Genomic DNA, 23,173 nt, shown 5'->3' with positions numbered 1-23,173 from the left:
GCACCCGGGGTCTGAACGGGAGCCGCCGACACTCTTAACTTATCCCATTCGTTTTCATAAGCTCTGATGGACAATTAGGGTTGGGGTACAGAATGGTCTGATCGACCTGCAATTCACGTATATGTCTCGTCACGGGGCCCTGGGTCATGTTCTGGGGTTCCGCGCCCCTCGGACCTCGTTGACCTCTCACTTTGCCCAAAAAGACACCAGCAGCCTACATATAGGTTGCGAATGTACGCTCTGGAATACAGGGGTCAAAAGGTCCACAGGGTCTTAATACTCGCCACGGTATACCGTGGGGGTCTCCAAGCCGGATATCGAGTTCCGCGTCCGTAGACGCTTCCGGAGACAGATTTCCACCTGGAAAGCAACTGCCTCACGAGGCCTTCGCAGGCACAAGTCCCCATAGAGATCAATGCGAGGGAGAGAGATGTATGAAAAATAATAAAAAATAATAAATTTAATATCCCGACCTAGCCCTCTCGGTATGTCTCGAGGGCCAACTGATGCAATTTCTGTAAAGTTTCAGGGCTCCTGGGGCCTTGCGGGTGGTACGGGAGCCTCTGACACCTTCAACCTATCCTATTATTTTCATAGGTGCCTATCGTACAGGACCCCCGAACGGCCCCGGGGACTCCGAATGACCCCGATTCAAATTCTGTAGCTGCTCGCGCCCCCTCATTCGGTTCCCAAAGTTTGAAGTCGGTACAGCCTTGTTATGTACTATATAGCACGTTTTGAGGACGTTGTGGGCCGTTATTTTTCTGGAATATTTTTTGTGATTTTTTTGGATCACTTGCCGTACACCGAGGGGTACGGGCTTCGGATATGTGGTGCGTGAGGGTGTGAAGAACCAGCATTCGAAGCCCGAGGTTTCTGTACAAGAATAAAGCAGAATTTTGCTGAAAATGCTGTTCAGAGATGTATTTCTGTGAAAAGTGCATTTGTAAGCAAAATAAGCATTTTAATATCCTGAAGTGTGCAAATACCAATATGGGGTGCTTTTAGGATACATAGCTTAGGTTTGTCATACAAAAGCTAAGCTGTTTACAGTCTTAAAAATTGACCTTTTACAGTCACATGGCCCATAGAGATCAATGCGAGGGAGAGAGACGTATGAAAAATAATAAAAAATACTTAATTTCATAGCCCGACCTAGCCCTATCGGTATGTCGTCGAGAGCCACGTGACGCAACTTTCTTTAGGTTTCGGGCTCCTGTGGCCTCTGCGGGCCGTACGGGAGCCTCTGACACATGCAACCTATCCCATTATTTTCATAGGTGGCTATCGTACGATGAGCCCGGAACGGCCCCGGGACTTCGAAATGACCCCGATTCAAAATCTATAGCTACTAGCGGCCCCCTCATTCGGTTCTCAGAGTTTGAAGTCGGTACGACTCGTTATGTACTCTATCGACCCTGTTTGTGGAGGTTGTGGGCCGTTTATTTTTTGGGAATATTTTTTGTGATTTTTTTCGAGCACTTGCCGTACAGCGAGGGGTACGGGCTTCGGGTATGTGTGCGTGAGGGTGCGTCGAATTAGCATTCGAAGCCCCAAGATTTTTGTACAAGAATAAAGCAGTTTTTTGCTGAAAATGCTGGTGAGAGACTAATTTCTGTGAAAAGTGCGTTTGTATGCAAAATAAGCATTTTAATAGCCTGAGGTGTGCAATATACCAATGCGGGGTGCTTATAGGATACACATCTGTAGGTTTGTCATAAGAAAGTTGTTTACAGTCTAAAAAATTGACCGTTTACAGTATTGTCCACTGTAAGCCTACGAGGCTACTGTCAAATAAGTTATGACTGGTACTTCCTGTGGTTTTGCCGAGTCACAGGAAGTGCCAGTCGTAACTTATTTGACGGGTCCTCATAGGTAGCTAATGTACACAACATTTTTAAGCTTCTGGAGCACATCTATGAGCCTTAATGCACGTCATTGTGAAGGGCTGTGACTCTCATACACTCTACTGTAGGATTAAGCTATATAACTCCTTACTTAGGCTTATAATGACCCTTAATAGGCTTTGTCCATTATGTACCTATGAGGGTCCCATTAAATAAGTTACGAATGTACATGCCACACGTAACACTTTTGGCATGGCTCCCATAGGTAGCTAATGGACACACCACTTTTAAGCTTCTGGAGCACAACTGTGAGCCTTAATGCACTTCATTGTGAAGGGCTAAGCCTCTCATACACTCTACTGTTGGTTTAAGCTGGATAAATCATTGCCAAAGCAAACGAGACCACTGACAGGGGTCTTACTCTGTCTACCTAATTTTGGGCCCTTCGAGTGAATCGCAGATGTGAGAAAACATTGTGTCGATGCACACCGGCGCTTTTATGTGCACGTTCGACTCGAAAGTCAAAGAAAAGGGCTTTGGGCTGTTTAAGCGTGTGTCACACAGCCGCTGGGCTCAAATGAGGCAGTCAGCTCCGAGATGGGGTCCCCCGGGGCGCCGGGTGGCGTCCGGGTCTTCGGGGGCGTCGGGCAGGCCTCCCTCAAATTTAGGCTGCAAGGGGGATGCGTAGGCGTTCTGAGGATGGAGGCGTGGCCAGCGGGAAGCCCCGCCCAAAATAGGTTACAAGGGGCACGCGTAGGCTTCTCGTGTACGTCGGAGTCCGGAGCCGGCCCGTAGGCTGCAAGGGGGATGTTCAGGCGCTCTTCGGGAGGCCCGGTCGCAACCTGATCGGCGCACGTGGCATAGGCTGGGACCGTACGTCGAGTAACCCCCTCGTGGTTCTGCCCAAGAGAGCGCCTAACCCTTCGTTCCGTGACTCAAAAATTAGGCACTTTGGGCATTTTTCATGGGTCCGCCGCCGCCCCATGAAGCTTCCATTCGATAGCGGGCGCTCTCCCCTTTGTTTCGGCACCACCGGGCGACCTGGGAAAAATTTGGGGGCGTCGGCGCGCAGCGTCCATAACTAGCCGTCCAGCGCAAGTTACACGTTACGTTTGATGGCCTTAGGCATGCTATGACAATGATGACGGAATAAACAGATGTTGCGTTAATGGTGTTAAATATTTTTAACGAATTAATCTGAAAAAATTAATCGCAAGCGTTAACGTTGACAGCCTAATTTGTTTGTTCACTGCATTTCGGTGAGGAATGTTATAAAAACGGTTGATATAACGCTGGCTTTGGAGATTGTTTATAACTGATAGATGGAGCGGTCTTTTATAAATGTGATAAAACTAAAGACTCTGTGCTGACCTCAGTAAAGTCAGCAGTCATATTACCCTATAGCCAGAGACTGGCTGCCCACAGGAGCTAAGCAGGGCTGAGCCTGGTCAGTACCTGGATGGGAGACCTGCTGGGAAAGCTAGGTAGCTGCTGGAAGAGGTGTTAGTGAGACCAGCAGGGGATGCTCACCCTGTGGTCTGTGTGTCTGTGTTCTGGCGTAATATGGCTGCCGTCGCATCATCCAGGTGGATGCTGCACATTGGTGGTGGTTGAGGAGATCCCCCTTCCATGTAAAGTGCTTTGAGTGTCTAGAAAAGCGCTATATAAATGTAACGAATTAAAGCAGCCCCATAGCGACACCCAGTGGCCATAGTGAAATTTACATTTAGTCATTGGTGTTCTAAGTGTGTACTTCTAGAGTTGCCCTAGTTAGTATTGCATCAGAAGAAATTCAAGAGAAAGCTGTGTATTTCCCTCCCATGCGGTTGTACAAAGGCCTTGAAAATATGTCTGTGAGTGCTCAATTTCATATTTTTCTTGTTAACAGAGTAAAATGCTATTTTAAGAAAGATGTGTGTAAATTGTGTTTCCAATAAGTTAATATTGAAGAGCTGGTTTGCAGAACCATCTGTAAGGAAGTGAACATGTTCAATGTGTTGTAGCATGTAGTAATACGTTCCCTTTCTGTCGGTCTCTCGACCTTGTGTCGAACCGACAGATGGGGTTTGATTTGAGAACCTATCATCTTCGGACTATTTTGAAAAGGCCAATGAAATTGGCGAATGAAATTTGCATGCCGGACTCCGCCCCGAATATCCGGGTATAAAAGGAAGATGGCGTACTAATTCATTCACCTTTTGTTCTTCGAAGCCTTCGTTTATGACGATCTATTCTGAGCTAATAAATTGCTGGAACCTTACGACGTGGTGCAGCGGATTGTCCCTTCTTGCAGCGACTTCCCCTGGGCGTCTCGGCAGTTCCGGAGGTGTTCGAATTATTTCCTTTTTTTCTAAAAGAGCAAATTTCTATGGCGTGGCATGGCCCGCTTTTCTCGTGGGTGCAACACACTCATCGAGGAGGGGGGTGGACACGATGTCTGCCTCAGGTGTTTGGGTCTCCGGCACGCTGAGGCAGCCTTTGTGGATACGTCCTGCCCGCACTGCGGGCGGATGGCGATCCAGACGTTGCGGTCACGGGTAGCTGTGTTCTTTATGGACACAGCTGCCACCTCGTCAGCTTCCCGTTCCAGGACAGCAGTGGCTAAGGCCCTGCCATCCGCTACAGCGAGGGTGATATGGGGATTTTCGTGAGCGTCAATCCGTCAGCCACAGGCTCGCGGACCGTTCGCGCCCTGTCTCGCTCGTCTGACCGTCCCCCAGGAGACGGTCCTACCCCGTCTTGTTCCTCTGCCACGTACTCGAAAGTGCGTGACGATGATGAGATGACGCTTGCAGCATTGGGGGGGCAACCTATTGGCATCCGATCCCGACGATTCCTCGGAGCTCCCTCCCTCGGGGGGTCGAGCCCAGGAAGAGGCGGACATCGAGATGTCAACCATGCTTTCCCGGGCTGCCGTGAGCATTGGGCTGCAGTGCACCACACCGCCTCTCCCCCAACGCTCGTGGCTGGATACGTGGTACCTCGGGTCCGAGCGCGACTCCAAGCCGTGCCCGGCCCCAGTCCCGTTTTTCCCAGAGGTGCATTAGGAGCTTAGTAAGACGTGGAACGCCCCCTTTTTGGCTCGTTTCAGTCAAACTAGCTCTGTCGCCCTCACTTCTCTCGATGGTGGGGCAGCCAGGGGCTATGTCGACGTACCCCAGGTGGAGCGTGCCGTCACGGTCGTGCACCTAAGGTCGACCTAGACTCCCGTCCAAGGCGTGTAAGTTTTCGGCATCTCTGGTGTCGAAAGCTTACACTGCGGTCAGATTGGGACGGTCCCTGCCCCGTCTCAACATCTGCTGGCCCCCCCCCCCCGGGGGCCAAGCACCCACTTCCTCACAAAAAGACTTTCCTCTCTCTCTGGGCTATCACAGCTGCTCCCACCCTCTACACGACAGTGGTCGACAACTCGATGTTGCATCACAGTGAAACGCAACATTGAGCACACTCACCAGCCCTCAGCACTCTCAGTCAGAAGGCGTGTTTAGCTGCGTCATCGCCGGGCAGGTAAGTCAGCAGAGCTGATCTCCTCCCCGGGGGCCTCCCCAAGGCGAGGGATCTGCACTACCAGCCATCGAACCACCCCCCGGGTTGACGATGAAGCAGATCGAACCCCTAGTTCCCTTGTCTCGGTTCCTGGGAGCTGGGCTACAGCTTCCCAGGCCGTCACGGTGGCTAGGGAAGACGATCCGACTCGGCTACGCGATCCAATTCGCCAGACGCCCGCCCAAGTTTCGGGGCATCCTCTCAACCTCAGTCAGAAGCAGGGATGCTCCCGTGCTTCGGGCAGAGGTCGCCACCCTTCTGGCGAAGGAAGCGATCAAGCCCGTCCTTCTAGCCGAGATGTTCAGCGGGTTTTACAGCCTGTACTTCATCGTCCCAAAGAAAGGCGGGGGGCTGCGCCCCATTCTAGATCTGCGTACCCTGAACAAGCACCTACACAAGCTGCCGTTCAGGATGATCACGCAGAGGCGCATCCTGACGTCTGTCAGATGTCAGGATTGGTTCATGGCAATCGACCTGAAGGACACGTACTTTCATGTCTCGGTCCTCCCTTATCATTGGCCAATCCTACGGTTTACTTTCGAGGGGCAGGCATATCAGTACAGGGTCCTCCTAGAGCTGCACGGTTAATCGTTAAAAGATCGCGATCCCGATTCAAACACCCACGCGATCTCATTAATGAAAATCAATGATTCTCGTGTCTAATTTACCTCAGACTAAAATCATAATGCTTCAATATGTGCTGGTGCTGCCGCAGAAGCAGAGATAGCATTATTATCATAAGGTATGTAACGACGTCACAAACAGTCTTTTCAACCACACACTATCCTTATTTCAGTGTCCAATGATCACAGAAGTATTGGGAATAACGCAGAGAGTTGCCAACTCACGCATGAGACGCGTTTACAAGCTCCTACGCTGCCCAAAATCAGACCAACATATAAAGTAAATACAGCCTGACAACAAAACTGCTCTTATGAGTGTCTTTCTCACATTGTTCTGAATATGCTTCACATCTTAACTAGACAGGTTTGAAATGAAACTGACGAAATGGAGAGGAGAAATTTTAATGGATGTTCTCTTTGATCTTTCTCTGTGACCCTACCCAGAGTTTGAGGGGCAGAGAGGGCAGCCGTGTCTGAGTGCCATCCATGTTTCATGTGGACTACCTCAAAGTAGTACGAGTGCAGTGGCGTGAAGTGGTTTTAACAGCACCAAGCGTGAGGCGTGTGGTAAAAGACCAAAGCTGTGCCAATAAGCTTTCATTGTGAGACATTAATGGTGATGTGATGTGACTGCAGGTTGGCTTTGGGATGAGCGTGAATGGCGCATTACTGTCCCACAACACAGATGTGGTTCCACACTGTGCCATAACTCATCTATTCAACCATCGGCAGGTGTGTTTCTAATGCACTGTAAATTTGGGTTTGGTTTGACATCCATGCCCGTCATCTGTTTAAACAGAGCCCTGTGTGCAGTACATTGTTTCATTTTTAATTTGATGGCATTCAGCTATCCAGATATCTTTCCCAGATGTTCCAGATATTTTTAATAAACCTTCAGGATATCTCTCACATGATAGCATAACACTTTCTATGCATTTTAGCTATTTTAAGCGTGTGTCACACAGCCGCTGGGCTCAAATGAGGCAGTCAGCTCCGAGACGGGGTCCCCGGGGCGCCGGGTGGCGTCCGGGTCTTCGGGGGCGTCGGGCAGGCCTCCCTCAAGTTTAGGCTGCAAGGGGGATGCGTAGGCGTTCTGAGGATGGAGGCGTGGCCAGCGGGAAGCCCCGCCCAAAATAGGTTACAAGGGGCACGCGTAGGCTTCTCGTGTACGTCGGAGTCCGGAGCCGGCCCGTAGGCTGCAAGGGGGATGTTCAGGCGCTCTTCGGGAGGCCCGGTCGCAACCTGATCGGCGCACGTGGCATAGGCTGGGACCGTACGTCGAGTCGCCCCCTCGTGGTTCTGCCCAAGAGAGCGCCTAACCCTTCGTTCCGTGACTCAAAAATTAGGCACTTTGGGCATTTTTCATGGGTCCGCCGCCGCCCCATGACGCTTCCATTCGATTGCGGGCGCTCTCCCCTTTGTTTCGGCACCGCCGGGCGACCTGGGAAAAATTTGGGGGCGTCGGCGCGCAGCGTCCATAACTAGCCGTCCAGCGCAAGTTACACGTTACGTTTGATGGCCTTAGGCATGCTATGACAATGATGAAGGAATAAACAGATGTTGCGTTAATGGTGTTAAATATTTTTAACGAATTAATCTGAAAAAATTAATCGCAAGCATTAACGTTGACAGCCTAATTTGTTTGTTCACTGCATTTCGGTGAGGAATGTTATACAAACGGTTGATATAACGCTGGCTTTGGAGATTGTTTATAACTGATAGATGGAGCGGTCTTTTATAAATGTGATAAAACTAAAGACTCTGTGCTGACCTCAGTAAAGTCAGCAGTCATATTACCCTATAGCCCGAGACTGGCTGCCCACGGGAGCTAAGCAGGGCTGAGCCTGGTCAGTACCTGGATGGGAGACCTGCTGGGAAAGCTAGGTAGCTGCTGGAAGAGGTGTTAGTGAGACCAGCAGGGGATGCTCACCCTGTGGTCTGTGTGTCTGTGTTCTGGCGTAATATGGCTGCCGTCGCATCATCCAGGTGGATGCTGCACATTGGTGGTGGTTGAGGAGATCCCCCTTCCATGTAAAGTGCTTTGAGTGTCTAGAAAAGCGCTATATAAATGTAACGAATTAAAGCAGCCCCATAGCGACACCCAGTGGCCATAGTGAAATTTACATTTAGTCATTGGTGTTCTAAGTGTGTACTTCTAGAGTTGCCCTAGTTAGTATTGCATCAGAAGAAATTCAAGAGAAAGCTGTGTATTTCCCTCCCATGCGGTTGTACAAAGGCCTTGAAAATATGTCTGTGAGTGCTCAATTTCATATTTTTCTTGTTAACAGAGTAAAATGCTATTTTAAGAAAGATGTGTGTAAATTGTGTTTCCAATAAGTTAATATTGAAGAGCTGGTTTGCAGAACCATCTGTAAGGAAGTGAACATGTTCAATGTGTTGTAGCATGTAGTAATACGTTCCCTTTCTGTCGGTCTCTCGACCTTGTGTCGAACCGACAGATGGGGTTTGATTTGAGAACCTATCATCTTCGGACTATTTTGAAAAGGCCAATGAAATTGGCGAATGAAATTTGCATGCCGGACTCCGCCCCGAATATCCGGGTATAAAAGGAAGATGGCGTACTAATTCATTCACCTTTTGTTCTTCGAAGCCTTCGTTTATGACGATCTATTCTGAGCTAATAAATTGCTGGAACCTTACGACGTGGTGCAGCGGATTGTCCCTTCTTGCAGCGACTTCCCCTGGGCGTCTCGGCAGTTCCGGAGGTGTTCGAATTATTTCCTTTTTTTCTAAAAGAGCAAATTTCTATGGCGTGGCATGGCCCGCTTTTCTCGTGGGTGCAACACACTCATCGAGGAGGGGGGTGGACACGATGTCTGCCTCAGGTGTTTGGGTCTCCGGCACGCTGAGGCAGCCTTTGTGGATACGTCCTGCCCGCACTGCGGGCGGATGGCGATCCAGACGTTGCGGTCACGGGTAGCTGTGTTCTTTATGGACACAGCTGCCACCTCGTCAGCTTCCCGTTCCAGGACAGCAGTGGCTAAGGCCCTGCCATCCGCTACAGCGAGGGTGATATGGGGATTTTCGTGAGCGTCAATCCGTCAGCCACAGGCTCGCGGACCGTTCGCGCCCTGTCTCGCTCGTCTGACCGTCCCCCAGGAGACGGTCCTACCCCGTCTTGTTCCTCTGCCACGTACTCGAAAGTGCGTGACGATGATGAGATGACGCTTGCAGCATTGGGGGGGCAACCTATTGGCATCCGATCCCGACGATTCCTAGGAGCTACCTCCCTCGGGGGGTCGAGCCCAGGAAGAGGCGGACATCGAGATGTCAACCATGCTTTCCCGGGCTGCCGTGAGCATTGGGCTGCAGTGCACCACACCGCCTCTCCCCCAACGCTCGTGGCTGGATACGTGGTACCTCGGGTCCGAGCGCGACTCCAAGCCGAGCCCGGCCCCAGTCCCGTTTTTCCCAGAGGTGCATTAGGAGCTTAGTAAGACGTGGAACGCCCCCTTTTTGGCTCGTTTCAGTCAAACTAGCTCTGTCGCCCTCACTTCTCTCGATGGTGGGGCAGCCAGGGGCTATGTCGACGTACCCCAGGTGGAGCGTGCCGTCACGGTCGTGCACCTAAGGTCGACCTAGACTCCCGTCCAAGGCGTGTAAGTTTTCGGCATCTCTGGTGTCGAAAGCTTACACTGCGGTCAGATTGGGACGGTCCCTGCCCCGTCTCAACATCTGCTGGCCCCCCCGGGGGCCAAGCACCCACTTCCTCACAAAAAGACTTTCCTCTCTCTCTGGGCTATCACAGCTGCTCCCACCCTCTACACGACAGTGGTCGACAACTCGATGTTGCATCACAGTGAAACGCAACATTGAGCACACTCACCAGCCCTCAGCACTCTCAGTCAGAAGGCGTGTTTAGCTGCGTCATCGCCGGGCAGGTAAGTCAGCAGAGCTGATCTCCTCCCCGGGGGCCTCCCCAAGGCGAGGGATCTGCACTACCAGCCATCGAACCACCCCCCGGGTTGACGATGAAGCAGATCGAACCCCTAGTTCCCTTGTCTCGGTTCCTGGGAGCTGGGCTACAGCTTCCCAGGCCGTCACGGTGGCTAGGGAAGACGATCCGACTCGGCTACGCGATCCAATTCGCCAGACGCCCGCCCAAGTTTCGGGGCATCCTCTCAACCTCAGTCAGAAGCAGGGATGCTCCCGTGCTTCGGGCAGAGGTCGCCACCCTTCTGGCGAAGGAAGCGATCAAGCCCGTCCTTCTAGCCGAGATGTTCAGCGGGTTTTACAGCCTGTACTTCATCGTCCCAAAGAAAGGCGGGGGGCTGCGCCCCATTCTAGATCTGCGTACCCTGAACAAGCACCTACACAAGCTGCCGTTCAGGATGATCACGCAGAGGCGCATCCTGACGTCTGTCAGATGTCAGGATTGGTTCATGGCAATCGACCTGAAGGACACGTACTTTCATGTCTCGGTCCTCCCTTATCATTGGCCAATCCTACGGTTTACTTTCGAGGGGCAGGCATATCAGTACAGGGTCCTCCTAGAGCTGCACGGTTAATCGTTAAAAGATCGCGATCCCGATTCAAACACCCACGCGATCTCATTAATGAAAATCAATGATTCTCGTGTCTAATTTACCTCGGACTAAAATCATAATGCTTCAATATGTGCTGGTGCTGCCGCAGAAGCAGAGATAGCATTATTATCATAAGGTATGTAACGACGTCACAAACAGTCTTTTCAACCACACACTATCCTTATTTCTGTGTCCAATGATCACAGAAGTATTGGGAATAACGCAGAGAGTTGCCAACTCACGCATGAGACGCCTTTACAAGCTCCTACACCAAACAACAGACCAACATATAAAGTAAATACAGCCTGACAACAAAACTGCTCTTATGAGTGTCTTTCTTACATTGTTCTGAATATGCTTCACATCTTAACTAGACAGTTTGAAACGAAACTATCGATTGCAGACAGTTTGTAGCGCAACAAATCCGAGTGCGCGTTTATATCCGTCATTGCGGTAAAACAGTCATCAGAGTGTGTGGCGCTTATCACTGTATTTACGCTAATAGGAAGCTGCGCTATTAGAGCTTTTCATCAAGTTGCCAAAGTTATTTTAAACTGTTTACAGGTGAGAATACTGCGTTGTTATGTTTATCAGTAGTGTCTTTCTTTAAAGACCCCTTCAAGCAGTCTGTAGATATCAGGCAAGACCTTTAATTGCAAGTTTCACCTTATGAATTTTTTTACTGAGAAATATTTCATATACACGTTAATTCAATGCATTAATACTTTTTAGGAAGTTAAACTTTTGCATTTAAAGTAAAAAAAAACACTTTACTTATGGAATTTGTGGTTAAAAATTTCTCACTATAAATACTGTAGGTTAACCATAAAATATGTAATAATTTTGAAGCAAAGTCCTACATATTACATACCTAAATAAACAATTTTTCATCAGAACCTCTAGTAAATTATGTATTACTTTTAGTCATCATTCAGAATCGTAAAAGAATCGCAATTTCTATTTGAAACAAAACAATCGGGATTCTCAATTTATCCAGAATCGTGCAGCTCTAGGTCCTCCTCTTCGGTTTGTCTTCACGAAGGTCGTGGAAGCCGCCCTTTGGTCCCCCCAGGGAGAGAGGTGTGCGGGTACTAAACTATATCGACAACTGGCTCATCTTGGCACACTTGCGAGATCTGTTGTGTACACACAGAGACCTGGTGCTCCGGCATCTAGATCGTTTGGGGCTACAGGTCAACTGGGAAAAGAGCAAGCTCTCCCCCGTGCAGAGCATCTCTTTTCTCGGCATGGAACTTGACTCTGTCTCCATGACAGCACGGTTAACTACCGAGCGTGCACAGTCAGTGCTGAACTGCCTGAACCTCTTCAAGCAGCCAGCGGTTCCTCTGAAACTATTTCAGAGGCTCCTGGGCGTCCTCGGTNGGGGGTGGTCCCCCTCGGGTTGATGCACATGCGACCGCTCCAACACTGGCTACAGAGTCGGGTTCCCTGGAGAGCGTGGCACACTGGCAGCAGGTGTATGGTCATCACGCCTCTCTGCCGACGCACCCTAACCCCCTGGTCTTCAATGACCTTTTTGCGGACAGGGGTCCCCCTAGGGCAGGTCTCAAGGCACGTTGTGGTGACGGCGGATGCCTCCCTGCAGGGTTGGAGTGCCGTGTGCAATGGGCATGCAGTGGACGGGCCCCCGCCTGCGTTGGCATATCAACTGCCTAGAGTTGTTGGCTGTGCTACTTGCACTGAGGAGGCTGCAGCCTCTCGTGCAGGGCAAGCACGTGCTGCTCCGGACGGACAGCACAACTGCCGTGGCGTATATCAATCGCCAGGGTGGCATTCGCTCACGGCAGTTAACACGACTCTCCTGATGCCTCCTCCTCTGGAGTCAGCAGGTGACAACGTCCCTGCGAGCCACATACATCCCGGGCGACCTGAACCAGACAGCCGACGCGCTCTCTCATCATTAGCAGGGGAAGGGCACGTTGTGGCACTCGAGACCAGACCTCTGGAACCTCCATGTCTGGCTCCTGGACGGGACGAGGAGATCCTGAGTGGCCTACCCCCAGCGGTGGTTGAGACCATCACCCAGGCTAGGGCCCCTGCCACTAGGTGGCTGTACGCCTTTAAGTGGCGCCTCTTCTCGTCCTGGTGTTCTTCTAGAGCAGAAGACTCACAGAGATGCTCGATCAGGAACGTGCTGTCCTTCCTACAAGAGAGACTTGAAAGAAATCTCTCCCCTTCCACACTGAAAGTGTATGTAACCGCCATCGCCGCACATCACGAACCAGTTGCGTTTCCATAACCAAGACGTTATAATATATATCTCATATGTTAGAATCTGATTGTAACAATTGAATAATGATGCAAAAGCACCTTTTTTGACATTTTCTTTATTTATATGTTTAGTTTTACAGTGCCTTCTTCAAGTAAATCACATTCAAACGAAGTCTGGTATCTGAGACTTTCTTGGAGGAACCTGTTAGCTGTCTGCCAAGCTAGTCAGGCTCGAGCACTTCAGCAGTCATTCTAGTTGGGGCAGAACAGACTCTTCGAATATACAAAGTATGCAATACTACTCTCTAGGTACTCAAGATTAATATTAGATTGGCAGAAACTGTGTGTTACATCTGCTTTCAAAGCTCATATGGAGTTGAAGTGATGCACACAGCTTCACCAATGAGCCATATCTGACGAAATGGAGAGGAGAAATTTTAATGGATGTTCTCTTTGATCTTTCTCTGTGACCCTACCCAGAGTTTGAGGGGCAGAGAGGGCAGCCGTGTCTGAGTGCCATCCATGTTTCATGTGGACTACCTCAAAGTAGTACGAGTGCAGTGGCGTGAAGTGGTTTTAACAGCACCAAGCGTGAGGCGTGTGGTAAAAGACCAAAGCTGTGCCAATAAGCTTTCATTGTGAGACATTAATGGTGATGTGATGTGACTGCAGGTTGGCTTTGGGATGAGCGTGAATGGCGCATTACTGTCCCACAACACAGATGTGGTTCCACACTGTGCCATAACTCATCTATTCAACCATCGGCAGGTGTGTTTCTAATGCACTGTAAATTTGGGTTTGGTTTGACATCCATGCCCGTCATCTGTTTAAACAGAGCCCTGTGTGCAGTACATTGTTTCATTTTTAATTTGATGGCATTCAGCTATCCAGATATCTTTCCCAGATGTTCCAGATATTTTTAATAAACCTTCAGGATATCTCTCACATGATAGCATAACACTTTCTATGCATTTTAGCTATTTTGATGTGCCAATACCAGCTTTTGAAAACGGGTTGCTAAGTGCTAGTTAAACGAAACATCTTCACTAGGAGTTCTGAAAATGTAAAAAAAAGAAAAGGCTTTAACTCAATGTCCACTATTGAGGTACGTAATGACATTAACAGCTGCTATATGTGTGAGGGCAGTTACCTTCGATCTGTGCACCTCCCCATCATCATCCTCACCGCCGACACCCAGGACCTTGCGGGACTTGAGGCGACTCACAAGATCAGTCTGACTGTGTTTCTTCATGAGAGGAGGAGGTGTGGAGGCCATGACAACAGAAGAGAGTAGCAGGCACTTCAGTGAGCTGTTGGAAGAACTGAAGAAATAATGCATCTCAGAACTGTTTGTGCCCAGTACTCAAATGATGCAGAATAAAACTATTCATAAACATGCAGGCTTTAACAAAAGCTTACTGTTTTGTTTCAAAGTAATGATTAAGGATAATTATATCGTCGCTGTCGGGAGGAAACCTCCTGTCCAAATTTGGTCAATTTCATATTTTTTCACAAATAGATGCTATTGGTCAGTCCCCATGTGGGTCTGTTATTTTTACAAATTATTAACCAATCTAAAGTGTTGAAAATAGCTTGAGAGCAAATCTCTTAACTCCATTGGACACTTCAGCTGTCTGAGAAGTCTCGTAACTCCACCTCTTCTTCACTCCGCGAGAGCTTCTTGGCATTACGTCTCCTGAGTTTTTTAGACAATAACGAGTGAAAATAGTTAGGTTAGATACATTTGAGTAGGTCTGTTTCGTTAAAAATCGATAGCTGTAATGCTTCGGTGCAGAAGGAAGTCCGTGAGCCACGAAGGTAAGTTTGCGAATTCGGCTAATTTCCGCCTATATTAGACAGCCGTAGTACGTTTTTTTGTTTTACATCACTATAGCTTAACTTTAAATATAGAGTTTAGGAAATGTATGTAACCACACAGTCGTTAGTTTGGTTAACAATTGAAGCCTTTTCTCTTGTCAAGAGGCTCAACGCGACCGCCGACTTTATTTGCGTGCAGATTAATTTCCGCCTATATTAGACAGCCTGTTTAACGTTTTATTTTGGTATTGCATCACTCATAGCTCTAACGTTTAAAATAGAGTTTAGGAAGATGTATGTAACCACAATCATTAGCTTTCATTAGCTCTTAAAGCCTCGTCTCTTGTCAAAAGGCTAAACGCGACCGCAGACTTTGATGAACACCGTTGGCAGCAGCGACGTCTGTGTCCGTACCATTCTCATCAATGACAGCGTAATCTCATATCTCCCTGCTCCCAAATTATAAACCTTGTATCTCCGATTAAACATTTTGGGGAAATGTTGTGTTAATGTTGGTACACAACAGTATATGATAGCAATATAAGGTATAATACCAACTTTAACGATACAATGTTTAATAACTCAAAAAATATGCAGTTTTTTTAACTTCCTGAAAAATAATGGTTTTGGAGATACGAGGATTCCGCCCGACAGCGACGATATGTATAAAACACTACAGTACACTTTTTAGGCCAAACAGAAGAAAAGACTGGAAAGTAAAAATATAATGAGGAAACTGTGTTGACCAATTTAGATATTGTAGAAAAATCCACATTTGAGATGTTTGTAAAGATATCCATGCTAAAAATAATAGAAACCATCTCAGATATTCTAATGGATTTAATGGTAATAAGGGGAATTGGTTTTAGTGGAAATTATAGGCCTAATGGTCTCTGATGGTTTCTTCTGAGTAGGGATGTTCTAATGGGAACCAATAGAACACCATTAAATCTTACTGGAATAAGACCCAAAATACACGACAAAGATATTTTGTAATGGTTTTAATAGCAAACAGCTAATGGAACTGGTATATAATGGTATTGTAATTCAAGCCATTAGAAGTTGTATTAAATCCAATAGAATTTCTGTGAGGGTTTCTATTATTTTTAAGCAGGGAAGGCAACAAGATGTCTGGAACACCAGGGTTAAAACCAGGCACACACAGTCTGTGTGTACACAACTCGAAATTTGGCAGAACTTAATAACTTTCATTCACAAATGTTCACATTCTGACATACTCCCACCCCATTTGTTTATTAAATATTTAGCAGAATTCCCTATTGTATGTTGTGCTACCAAATGAGAGTGTACAGTAGTACCCTAAGACTCTGTTATCATGTTTCAGTAAATTCCACAGAAATTGCACTGAAATTAGCACAGACAATGCAAAAAAAAAACTGATTTCAATGATCAACAGTACCTTCATATATTGGATGATCCTTTATGCATTAGCATTGAGCTTTGCAGCAATTGTGACACTTAAAGTGATAGTTCACCCAAAAATAAAAATTCTGTCATCATTTACTCTTGTTATTTCAAACCTTACAGAAGATATTCTGAAGCATGTTGTGCGGAAGGAAGAGTTTTAAATAAGAAGAGGATGAGTAAATGATGACAGAATCTTTATTTTTGGGTGAACTACACTTTAACAGGTGACTGTGACAAGAAATTGCAGACAGGAATAACAATACAAATAACATTCTCAGCAGTAACAGCAAATGTAAAATAAAATTTATTTTTAGAAAAAAATCTAAGGGCCCTTCTGTGAGAAAAGACTTTAAACTGCCTACCTGACATGTGTCTGACAGCAAAGAAATGCTACAGCAAAAACACTATTCACACTGTAAATGTGGATGCTCAACTTTTTTGAGATGCTAGACACTGTTCACTGCTAACTGATAAACCAGTGAATCAAAAGAAAACAGCCCAAAAGACTCAGCAGTGGTTAAGAATCTGATGTCCTGATGCTCAGACAGTACGGTAGCTAATAAAGAAAAATATCCCGGGTCCACTCACCAAAATGGACCACACATTTCCATTACTGGTGCTATAGCGCAGTACTGAACAGTTTTCCCCAAAACCCAAGTATTAATGTGGCCACCAACCAATCAGCACATTCTACTTTTACAAATTCAGGTCTATGTACAATGGCCGAATGCAGAACAATGCAGAAGTTAGTATTTCTGTCTGAGAGTGATGATATACCCATATTACCATAACAATATTAAAATATGTTGCTTACACAAACTGTATCTGAGAAATCAGATACTAGAACCATATTACTATCTTAACTGAAAAAGTGCTCTCATTCATACTGAAAAACCAGCTAAAACCGCTGCTTGGCTGGTTTAAGATGGTCTCCCAGTCTGGCTTTAGGGGGGTTTTGGCCACTTTTCAGCTGACCCACCAGCTAAGTCCAGCTTAACATGACGAGACTGGAAGACCAGCTTGACCAACTTTGCCAGGCTGGGTGGACCAGCTTAAACCAGCTACTTCCATCTAGAACCAGCCTGCTACACCAGATAAATCCCGGCTGGGAGACCAGCTTTAACCAGCAAACCAGTTTAGGTTGGTTTTACAGGTATATATGTTTTTAGTAGCGTTTTAGCGATGTAAAACGTCTTGGTTACGGATGTAACCTCAGTTCCCTGATGGAGGGAACGAGACGTTGTGTCGAGCCGACAGATGGGGTTCGTCCCTGAGAACCAATCGCTTCCGACTTCTTAGAAAAGGCCAATGAAATTGGCGAATGAAATTTGCATGCCGGACTCCGCCCCCAGATATCCGAGGTATAAAAGGGAGATGGCGTGCCTCATTCATTCACCTTTGTTCTGAGGAGCCTGAGACCTCTCACGACTGCTGTAGTGGGCAGCATGTGTTGTGGCAAGAAGGACACAACATCTCGTTCCCTCCATCAGGGAACTGAGGTTACATCCGTATCCAAGACGTTCCCTTTCTGTCGGTCTCTCGACGTTGTGTCGAGCCGACAGATGGGGTTCCTATGGAAAACGACACAACACTGTGCCCTGTCACAATCTCTAGCGAAGCGATGGTGACTGGCCTGGGCGTGTCAGCCATGAGCGCTACCGCGAAATTGTAACCTACCAGTTGGTAGGTAGGGGGTACCAGAGCTTTTCTTGAAAGGTGGGAAGGCCCCTGCCTTCGGCCTCACAGGCGGCGGCCTTGTTTCTCTAACAGCGAGAAGCCGCCCGGTACCGTAAGACCACTGGGTAAACGCTACTTCCTCAAATGGGGGATGCGCTACAGAGACCACTTCCTACCGCATTGAGGAGTTTAGTGGAGATACCAAAATGGTCTCACCGTTAGGGGAGAACTCATGGGAGAAAAGTGCGGACTGAAGGAGTTAACCGCAAGGTGGAGGTCCACCTAGGGAAGGTCATGGGTTACCAAGGTGGGAACCAATCATGAGGATACATCAGACGGAACCGCCCTGCTGGGGGGTTACAATGTCCGGTAGCACTAGGTCCGGTTAGAGCTATGTTGTGGATAACTAAGTTGGTACCCGGCCTAAGGGGCAGGGCTGCTCTGCCCAGCCCGCCCGCAGGAGGTGCTTGCTTAGTGATGGATGGAAGAAGGGAGGCTAGTTTAGTACGCCTACCCCCCTAGAAGAAAGGGGGGGTACTGTCATAGGCGTACACCCTACCGGCCGCCGGTCTTGCCTGATGCCCTGCAAGAATTGAGCTGATACCGGTTTTACGCGGAGGTTGTAAGACATACCGGTTTTACGCGGAGGCTGTAAGACCTCGCGAAGGTGATGGGTGTAGCCCAACCCGCAGCTCTGCAGATGTTTGCCAGAGAGGCGCCTCGAGCCAGTGCCCACGAGGAGGCTATACTCCGTGTGGAGAAAGCTCTCACCCAGTGGGCGCAGGCGATCTTAGGACAGGTAAGCCATGATGACGGCGTCCATGATCCAGCGCGCCAATCTCTGTTTGAGACAGCCCTCCTTGCTGATCTCCAAAACAGACAAAGAGATGCTCAGAGCTCCTGCGGCTCTGCGTGCGGTCCAAGCAGAGGCGCAATGTGCGTACTGGACACAACACGGATGGGGTACCTGTAAGTTCACCACCTGGTGTCTAGGGGGAGTGGTGGGAACTTTGGGCACGTAGCCGGGCCGGGGTCTCAGGATAGCGTGAGAATCACCGGGCCCGAGTTCTAGGCAATCTGTGGACACGGAGAATGCTTGTAGGTCCGCTACCCTCTTGAGCGCCATCTGGAGAGCCGTCTTCATCGTGAGGTGAGAAAGAGCAGCATCTCCGAGGGGCTCCAGGACCGCATCAAGGTCGCAAGAGGGTACGGAGCACGGGTAAGGCGGTAGCCTTCCCGCGCCCCTTAGGAACCAGATGATCAGGTTGTGCTGTCCTAGAGACTTACCAGCAACTGGGTCGTGATGAGCGGCAATAGCGGCTACATACACGTTCAGTGTGGAAAGGGACAGATTACTCTCGAGTCTCTAGAAGGACAGCACGTTCCCGATTGAGCAACTCCACGGGTCTTCTCTTCGAGAAGAGCACCAGGATGAGAAGAGGCACCACTTACAGGCGTATAGCTGCCTAGTGGCCAGGGCCCTAGCCTGAATGATGGTCTTAAACGCCGCAGGGGGTAGGCCACTCAGGATCTCCTCGTCCCGTCCAGTGGCCAGACATGGAGGTTCCAGAGGTCTGACCTGGGATGCCATAACGTGCCCTTCCCCTGGGAAAGCAGGTCCTTCGTCAGGGGAATCGGCCGGGGGGGGCTGTCATCAAGAGCATTAGCTCCGAGAACCAAGTCCGGTTGGGCCAGTATGGCGTAACTAGTACACTTGATGCTCCTCTTCCCTAACCTTGCACAGAGTCTGTGCAATGAGGCTCACTGGGGGGAAGGCGTACTTCCGCTTGTCCCACGGCCAGCTGTGCGCTAGAGCATCCGTGCCAAGGGGGGCCTCGGACGGGAAGTACCCTAGCGGGCAATGGGTGGTGTCGAGGGAGGCGAACAGGTCTACCTGAGCCCGCCCGAACTGTACCCAATGAGCTGGACTGCGCGGGGGTGGAGTCGCCACTCTCCGTGAGGCATCAACTGACGAAAGAGCGCATCGGCTGTCTGGTTCAGGTCGCCTGGGATATGTGTGGCTCGCAGGGATCTGCTCACCTGCGGACTCCACAGGAGGAGGCGTCGGGCGAGTCATGTTAGCTGCCGTGAGCGAACTCCACCCCGGCAGTTTATATACGCTACGGCAGTTTGTGCTGTCAGACCGGACCAGCATGTGCTTGTCCTGCACGAGAGGTTGTAGCCCCTTCAGTGCGGGTAGCACATCCAACAACTCTAGGCAGTTGATATGCCTGCGCAGGCGGGGGCCTGTCCATCGCCCCGACACTGCGTGCCCGTTGCACACGGCACCCCAACCCTGCAGGGAGGCGGCTGTTGTCACCACGACGCGCCTAGTGACCTGCCCGAGAGGGACCCCCGTCCGTAGAAAGGTCATTGAAGACCAAGGGGTTAGGGTGCGTCGGCAGAGAGGCGTAATCACCATCCGCCTGCTGCCGGTGTGCCACTCTCTCCAGGGAACTCAACTCTGTAGCCAGTGTTGGAGCGGTCTCATGTGCATCAACCCGAGGGGTATCACCACCGCCGAGGATGCCATGTGACCAGGAGCCTCTTGTTTCAGGGGGCCTGCTGACTGCTTAAAATATTCCAGGCAGTTCAACACTGACTGAGCACGCTCTGTAGTCAGTAACGCTGTAATGGAGACAGAGTTGAGTTCCATACCAAGAAAGAGGATGCTCTGCACAGGGGTGAGCTTGCTCTTTTCTCGGTTGACCTGTGGTCCCAATCGATCTAGGTGCCGAAGCACTAGGTCCCTGTGTGTGTACATAACAGATCTCGCGAGTGAGCCAGTCGTCGAGATAGTTTAGTACCCACACACCTCTCTCCCTGAGGGGAGTGAGGGCGGCTTCGAAGATCTTCGTGAAGACTCGTGGGGACAGGGACAGACCGAAAGGGAGGACTCTGTACTAATATGCCCGACCCTCGAAAGCGAACTGTAGGAACGGGCGATGACGAGAGAGAATCGAGACATGAAAGTAAGCTTCCTTCAGGTCGATTGCCATGAACTAATCTTGACATCTGATAGATGCCAGGATGCGCTTCTGCGTGAGCATCCTGAAAGGCAGCTTGAGTAGGTGCCTGTTCAGGGTACGCAGATCTAGCAACCCCCTTTTTGGGGACAATGGAGTACGGGCTGTAAAACCCGTTGAACATCTCGGCTAGAGGGACGAGCAGGATCGCTTCCTCTCCAGAGGGGTGGCGACCTCGTCCCGAAGCACGGGAGCATCATTGCCTCTGACTGAGGTTTGAGAGGATACCCCGAAACTTGGGCGGGCGTCTAGGGAGTTGGACCGCGTAGCCGAGACGGATCGTATCCTGTAGTCACCGTGAAAGTTTGGGAAGCCTTGTCAGGCTCCCAGGGTCCAATACAGGGAGGCTAGGGGTACGTTCTGCTTTATCGACCTCCCAGGGGGTGGTTCAATGGCCAGCAGTGCGGATCCCTCGCCGTGGGGGGGCCCCTGGAGAGGAGATCGGCTCTGCTGTTTTACCTGCCTGGCGATGTTCTAGCAAAACGCACCATCGATTGAGAGTGCTTAAGCTGATGATTATCCTCAACATTAAGTTTCGCCTCAACGTTGAGTTGCCGAACACCGTCGTGTAGAGGGTGAGAGCGGCTGTGATAATACCCAGACGATGATGTAGCACAACGCACCGTCGATTGAGAGTGCTTAGGCTGCTGATTATCCTCAACATTGGGTCTCGCCATGACGCAACGTCGAGTTGCCGAACACCGTCGTGTAGAGGGTGAGAGCGGCTGTGATAAACACCCAGAGAGAGAGAGAAAACTCTTAGAAGTGGGCTGTTGGGACGGGGCAGAAACAGTCCCGGATCGACCAACCAGCGATGGAATGGCTTCATTTCTCGATCTCCCTGGGGTCTTCCCATGAGGGCCGCTTCGGCTTCCGCCGCGGCTGCTGACGGGGTGGTGGTCTCCTCTTCGATGTCTTCTTCCGGGGGGCGGCCGTAGTGGGGGGCGCCGAAACCGGAAGGGTTGAAGAGGACCAGCGCTGCTGGGAAGCAGACTGTGCACGGGATCTCGACGGCCAGAGGGCGGCCGAATTGCGGCGGGGGAGGATATGCTTGATATCCTCTGTCTGCTTCTTTACTGTCGAGAACTGCGGCTCGACAGTATCACCAAACAGCCCCCCCTTGCGAGATGGGTGCGTCGAGAAAGCGGACTTTCTCGGCATTACTCATCTGTGCAAGGTTCAGCCAGAGGTGTCTCTCCTGGACCACAAGTGTGGACATCGCCCGACCCAGGGCCCGCACGGTCACCTTGGTCGCCCGTAGAGCGAGGTTGGTGATGGCGCGGAGTTCCTGCATAAGCGCTGGGTCGGTCTTACCCTCGTGGAGCTCTGTCAACGCCTTGGCCTGATGGACCTGCAGGATGGCCATAGCGTGGAGAGAGGGGACAGCTTGGCCAGCAGCAGAGTAAGCTCTCGACACCTAAGATGCCGAAAAACCTACATGCTTTGGACAGGAGTCTACGTCGAGCCCCTGGGGGACATCGACATATCCTCTAGCTGCCCCACCATCGAGGGAAGAAAGGGCGATGGAACTAGTTGACGTGCACGCGCCGAAAGGGGGGCGTTCCAGGTCGTACTAAGTTCCTCATGCACTTCCGGGAAAACACGGCACTGGGGGTGAGTGCGGCTTGGAGCCGCTCTCAAACCCAGGGTACCATGTATCCAGCCGCGAACGTTGGGAGAGGCAGTGCGGTGCACTGCAACCCAATGCCGGCGGCCCGGGAAAGCATGGCTGACATTTCAACATCTGCTTCTTCCTGGGCTCGACCCCCCGAGGTGAGGGAGCTCCGAGGAATCGTTGGAATCCGATGCCAGTAAGTCACCCTCCGATGCTGAATCGTCTGAATCGTCAACCGCCCGCAGGGTGGGCAAGACGTATCCACAAGGGCTGCCCAAGCGTACTGGAAACAGACATCGTGTCCGTCCCCCTCCTCGATGAGTGTGTTGCACCCATGAGAACAGCGGGACATGCCACGCTGGAGAAATTTGCTCTTTTAGAGAAAAAACTCGAATACTTCTGGAACCGCCGAGACGCCCAGGGGAATTCGCCGCAGGAAGGGACTGCACCACGTCGTAGAAGTCGGAAGCAATTGGTTCTCAGGGACGAACCCCATCTGTCGGCTCGACACAACGTCGAGAGACCGACAGAAAGGGAACTGTTTTAATGGATAAGGGGGTTGAATTTTCCAAAATATTAAACAACAGGAAAAAAGAAGCAAAAAAAAACATTAAAACACAACTAATGAAATGATGTTCGATGGGACATAAAGAATCAGGTTATCTTCCGTCCATTCGATATTCGTTTTCAAATCAAGAACAGAAAGCAAAAAAACATTCATTATTTCATTTCTATCACAAAATAAAAAAGGAAATTATTATCTTTTTCTATATTTTGTTTAAACTGGGAAAATGAAATAATGAACACCTTAAAA

At 49.7% G+C, this 23,173-nt stretch overlaps 1 protein-coding gene across 1 annotated transcript in view; it reads right to left on the bottom strand.

Annotated features, from left to right (window-relative positions):
- The window catches only part of tp53i11a (tumor protein p53 inducible protein 11a), a 72,412-nt gene that overhangs the window by 18,307 nt on the left and 30,932 nt on the right, over positions 1 to 23,173 (bottom strand). The window contains exon 2 of the mRNA XM_057346011.1: positions 13,946 to 14,117. Within this exon, the coding sequence (XP_057201994.1) occupies positions 13,946 to 14,071 (126 nt within the window). The 5' untranslated portion in view covers positions 14,072 to 14,117. The remainder of the gene's footprint in view (positions 1 to 13,945; positions 14,118 to 23,173) is intronic.

The sequence above is a fragment of the Triplophysa rosa genome, linkage group LG1 (assembly GCF_024868665.1).
Source record: "Triplophysa rosa linkage group LG1, Trosa_1v2, whole genome shotgun sequence".
Classification (NCBI taxonomy): domain Eukaryota; kingdom Metazoa; phylum Chordata; class Actinopteri; order Cypriniformes; family Nemacheilidae; genus Triplophysa; species Triplophysa rosa.
The sequence above is the reverse complement of the archived record's forward strand: the minus strand, read 5'-3'. Positions and strand labels throughout refer to the sequence as shown.